Raw genomic sequence first — 4,987 nt, forward strand, 5'->3', positions numbered from 1 at the left:
GTGAAAAAATTTGTGTTTATTGTTTTTTGTATTATATGTTCTGCAACTTAAAAATGACAGTGCTGTACCAGGGGAATCACTTTATCCTTAATCACCAACATTGCAAACAACTTTGCCTCTAGAAATGAGATGTTTCTGTAGTGCTTGTATGTTTTATGCATTCATCCATTCAGTTCTTCTAGGTGTTGTAGCCCTCTGTTGGCCTGTCACAAAGACACACATTTATTGCTATGCACTCATAAAGACACATTTATACACATACAGTACTTTAAGTGTGCAGTTTGTGTTTGAGGTAGGCCAGTTGCTCCATGTCGACACTGCTGCCACCACACACAATCACCAGCAGGGGGCCCAGCTGAGTTGGCAGCCGACCTAGAAAAGTGTGGTGAAACAAAACTGATCATCTTCTCCAGACATTTGCCCTCATTAGAAGGGATTTACTATACATGGTAAGTTTCACCATAAATACCATAGAGATGTCTGTCTTACCTCCAATATAATGGAACTAGATGGCACTCGGCTTGTGGAGCTCAAAGCTCCAAAAAAAAAAAAAACATTTGAAAAACTCAACAGCAATGTCTCTTTCCAGAAATCATGACCCAGTTACTCAAGATAATCCACAGACCTTGTTGTGAGCAGTTTCATGTAGGAACTATTTTCTTTCTACTGAATGACACCTGCCAACCCTATCACCGTGCACAAGGGAGTGCGTAGTACCTGAGACTCTGGATTTTGTCCATGGATACGTTTTTCTTCTTTGATCTGATTGGTCAGAGGTCAGTGTGTTGACAGATTGTGATCCGATACCCTGAAGTTAACCTGCCCGGTAGCGGGTTAGCTGTTCAGCATATGTTGCCATGGTGATTTATCCTAGTAAAAAGAGAACCAGCTTCGTAGTACTGAAAACCCTGAGAACCCCCAAGTCACCTCGCTAACTCCAAATCCTGCTTCCTAATACAGGCCTCTGGTCATGATTTCTGTAAAGAGACAATGATGTTGAGTTTTTCAAATGTATTTTTTTGGCACCACAAGCCAAGTGCCATCTAGTTCCATTATATTAGAGAGAAGGCAGATATCTTCAACACACAACAACTCACACCAAAACAATCTAGGTTGATAAATAGCACTACAGGTAAGGGGAAGAATGTGTATTTTTTGATTTGGAGGTGAACTGTCCCATTAATTCCTCTCTTAAACACAGTCTCGCTGTTGTCAACAAACAGAGGAGTTGTAAATTGAGAGGGTTTAGTACACACACAACAGAAGCATTGTGGTTCATATCTTTGACTCCAGAGTCGTTACCTTCATCCTGTAATCTGTGTATGAGCCTGCTGTAGACAGCTGCGAGAGCTGCTCCGCATGCCATCTCCACCAGCACACGCTCCTCATCTGCAAGATCACGATCACACATACACACACTGAGTTAAAGTAAAACAAAGGCAAAGCCATTATGAAGCCAAGTTTATTATAGCAGCTTATGCTAGCAATTAAAACCAAACAGTGAGGGTGATTGTTGATATTCTCAGATGATATTTGGACTGTTCACAGGTCATAACCAGTCAAAGGAAAGTTCCTAGGAATATTACAGTAAAATGCACATTTAAGGAAAAACACACACACTCACCCAGGAATGTTTCCACAGCATGCAGAGCCTGCTGGTCAGTCACAAGTTCAGAAATGATTGTAAGCTCGCTGCACTGGCTGTATTCAAAAGCTTTCTTACAGACTGTCTTTGCTCCGAGACATTTAGCCTCACTGTGAACAGACAGAGGGGGACGCAGTCAATTTGGTTTCATTAAAAAAAAAAACTTAACCCCAGAAAACTTAAAAACTCCTTTAACCTCTAACCTGGTGATGTCATCCAGGGTGACCACCCTCCCTGCCTTAACCGCAGCGTTGAAACAATCTGCCCCCACTGTCTCCATGGCGACGATGGGTACATCTGTCCAGCCTACGTCCTTCAGGCCCTGGATGACGCCACAAAGGAGCCCCCCTCCACCCACGGCCACCAGCACAGCTCCAGGCTTCACACCGGGACCCAGAGAGGCTGCAACCTCTGAGATCATGGTGGCATGGCCCTGCCTGGGTGTGTGTGTGTGTGTGTGTGTGTGTGTGTGTGTGTGAGGAGGGAGTTTGAATGGAAGTTAATATCGCACAGTTTTGTAGTTCATCCACTGATATTACATTTCAGCAGGAAACTTTAAATGTGATGAGTGTTTCTACCAGAGCAGGGGGTGATCGAATGGAGGAACATAGGTGAGTCCTTCTGTTTCTGCCAGTCTCAGAGCCTCTGCATTGGCATCATCCCAAACCTATGGATAAAAGTTTACTACATTTTTTTTCTGTTTATGATCAGCCCATAGCTGATGTCAGTGCTACAAAGGGATCACTTGCATATAATTAATATTACACTTTACCCTGCCTATCATCTTGACCGTAGCACCCTGATCCTGGAGTCTCTGAACGACCAGCTGAGGAGACGAGGAAGGAACTATGATGGTGGCTGGTACACCCATTTTTCTGGCTACGTATGCGGCAGCCATACCTGCATTACCACCTATAAAAAGGCCATATTATGTTACAGTCACAGTCACTCGTAGATATTGTATTTTGTAGATTACCATGCAGTGTCACAGCAGAATTGTCACCTGAAGAGCAGACAACTCCTTTCGACTGTCTGGCGAGCTGCAGGAGAGAGCGATGACATGAAAAAGGGCAAGTTAGTTTCTTTTTTGTGACAACTTTTCATATGCCTTTTTACTGAGATCGACCAGTGTCTGTTATGATGGAGGTGAAGCAAAAGCAGAGGGTGGAGAGCTCCTACCTGCTGGCAGAGGTGTCCGATGCCACGGATCTTGAAGGAGCCAGAGGGCTGAGAGTTCTCCATCTTCAGGTACACAATGGTTCCAACGTGTTTGGACATGCTGACGCTCTCCAGCAGCGGTGTGTTCAGGTGGAAATGCTTCTCCATGGTGCACCTAATTTCACAAAAATGCCCAACACCGTGTTAAGTAGAAAGTTGGGTGTGATGACAACTAAGCAAACAGTGTGCACTGATGAGGACTGTGAAATGGGACTGAAAGCTCTAAAAAAGCTACTAAGTGGACTTTAAGGTGGACACTTTATCTTTATGACAGATTTTTATTACAATAGGTGTCAATGTTCACACTGATGTTTGACATGGCCAGTGCTGCCTTTATCTTCAGCTGGAAATATTATAATGGGTAGTAGTAGTAGTAGTAGTAGTAGTAGTAGTAGAAGGCTAAAAGTAGTAAGGATGTTCACATGAGCATAGTTAAGCAGTTCAGTCATAAAGGTATTTCTTCTAAAAGTCCACAACACTTGTAGCTCACAAATGTTCAAAAAGACATCTGAGAATAATCATTGGCTAACTGGGGCACTGTTTCTGGAAAAACACATTTTCACTCATTCCACCGGGGTAGTGGCAGCAGACATGTCTCAGACAACCAAAACAATGTACATGGTAAGATTTATAAGCTATTTATCATATCAATAACTTATTTTGCACCGAACATTTGTTTTTAATTTAACGTGTTCTTAAGGCGAAAGCGAACCAGGTTGAACTACAATGATTGAGTGACGCAGCAAATCCTTATGAATACAATGATATACAGTACATGACGTATAGTGAGTTACAACGTGACCCAACGTTGTAATGAGGTAACATTAGTTTGTATTGTACGTCATTAAATGCTGACTTACGTTTGGTTAAAACGTCGTGTTGAACGAGCCTCTGACCATTAAACGGTAGTTTATTCTATACAAATTGTATCATGTTTTCAGTGTATGCTACATTATGCTGCATTATGGAGCTAGCATGTAGCACATTAGCGTCACGGGACAAAAACCGACAAAAACACATGAAACAGCGCCAAACCAGCAAAACACTACCACTTCCGGTTGTTCCTTCAAAATAAATGTGCGACTTGACTTAGTATTGGTAGGCTGCTACTACTACTACTACTACTAATAATAATAATAACAATAATAATAATAACAATAATAATAATAATAATAAATGTTTTTATTAAAATAAAAAAATAATTCTTATTCATTTATTTTGATTTTTATTTGGAGTATTTGTGTCCTTTTATGGGCCCATCCAAAAAGATACCGTGTTTTTTAATAGCCATCTTAAGTTCATTGCACAAACAACACAAAAGTAAAAGAAACAAACTAATAACAATAATACTAGTAATAACAATAATAATTCAATCTGCATATTGTATGAAGTAAACTCAACAATATGCTTTTGTACACCTTGACCTGTAATTTGCTATAATTGTGGACATGTACTGTATGGGGTTGTGTCTTGCAAGTCACCAAATAGGCTACTATTATTTTTTATTGCCTTATAATTAAATCAAAATTTTGTCCACATGCAGTATAATACAACAATGACTGTTTGGGAATGTACAAACCCATAAGAAAATAAAATAACAGAAGTGGGGACAAACTGAGTAAAGTCCCTTACATATGTATATCCTTGTTTTTGTTTCATCTTTGTGGTGCCCAAGGTAATTTACAGACCCACACTTTGTTGTTCCACCAATTTTGTTCTGTTGTCTGTCTATTATATGGAAAGAAATATACATTTATTTCTCCCGTTTTCTTGTTATGTGTGGTAAACTGACACGTTTGTATTTTAAGTTAAGTTGTACCAGCATGCTTTAACTCTTGAAAATAGGGAATGTGGCAGAACAAAGTCAGTCCCAAACAGTAATTGCACAGTGTGACAATGTTGTATATTTATGAATAAAAATAAACGTACACTTGAAGAGCCTTCTGTTGCTGCAGACACCTGAGTGACCTGTGAACTTCAGACCCCCTCTAAAGTCCACAGTTTATTACCAAGGCTTGAATGTGTGTGTGTGTGTGTGTGTGTGTGTGTGTGTGTGTGTGTGTGTGTGTGAGAAAGAGAGTGAGACTTGAATGAGTCAGTCACAGTCACAGCACTGATTCTCTG

At 40.6% G+C, this 4,987-nt stretch overlaps 1 protein-coding gene across 1 annotated transcript; it reads right to left on the minus strand.

The window, feature by feature from the left end:
• On the minus strand, nucleotides 1-3,906 carry sdsl (serine dehydratase-like). The gene is made up of 9 exons (XM_050062439.1): nucleotides 3,724-3,906; nucleotides 2,825-2,978; nucleotides 2,649-2,685; nucleotides 2,418-2,557; nucleotides 2,224-2,312; nucleotides 1,849-2,082; nucleotides 1,625-1,755; nucleotides 1,303-1,389; nucleotides 1-372 (listed from the first exon to the last, which is right to left on the minus strand). The coding sequence occupies exons 2-9, from the start codon at nucleotides 2,969-2,971 to the stop codon at nucleotides 269-271; spliced, it is 969 nt and encodes a 322-aa protein (XP_049918396.1). The 5' UTR covers nucleotides 2,972-2,978; nucleotides 3,724-3,906; the 3' UTR covers nucleotides 1-268.
• Nucleotides 3,907-4,987: the final 1,081 nt, after the last annotated feature.

The sequence above is a fragment of the Epinephelus moara genome, chromosome 14 (assembly GCF_006386435.1).
Source record: "Epinephelus moara isolate mb chromosome 14, YSFRI_EMoa_1.0, whole genome shotgun sequence".
Classification (NCBI taxonomy): Eukaryota; Metazoa; Chordata; class Actinopteri; order Perciformes; family Serranidae; genus Epinephelus; species Epinephelus moara.

Bases quoted from the DNA above. Each gene is read 5' to 3' on its own strand.
- sdsl (XM_050062439.1), bottom strand. From the start codon at position 2,971: ATGGAGAAGCATTTCCACCTGAACACACCGCTGCTGGAGAGCGTCAGC. The intron at 2,313-2,417 runs GTAAAGTGTAAT...TTTTATCCATAG, and splicing joins CGGTCAAGATGATAGGCAGG to GTTTGGGATGATGCCAATGC. The intron at 1,390-1,624 runs GTGAGTGTGTGT...GTGATCTTGCAG, and splicing joins TGCTGTGGAAACATTCCTGG to ATGAGGAGCGTGTGCTGGTG.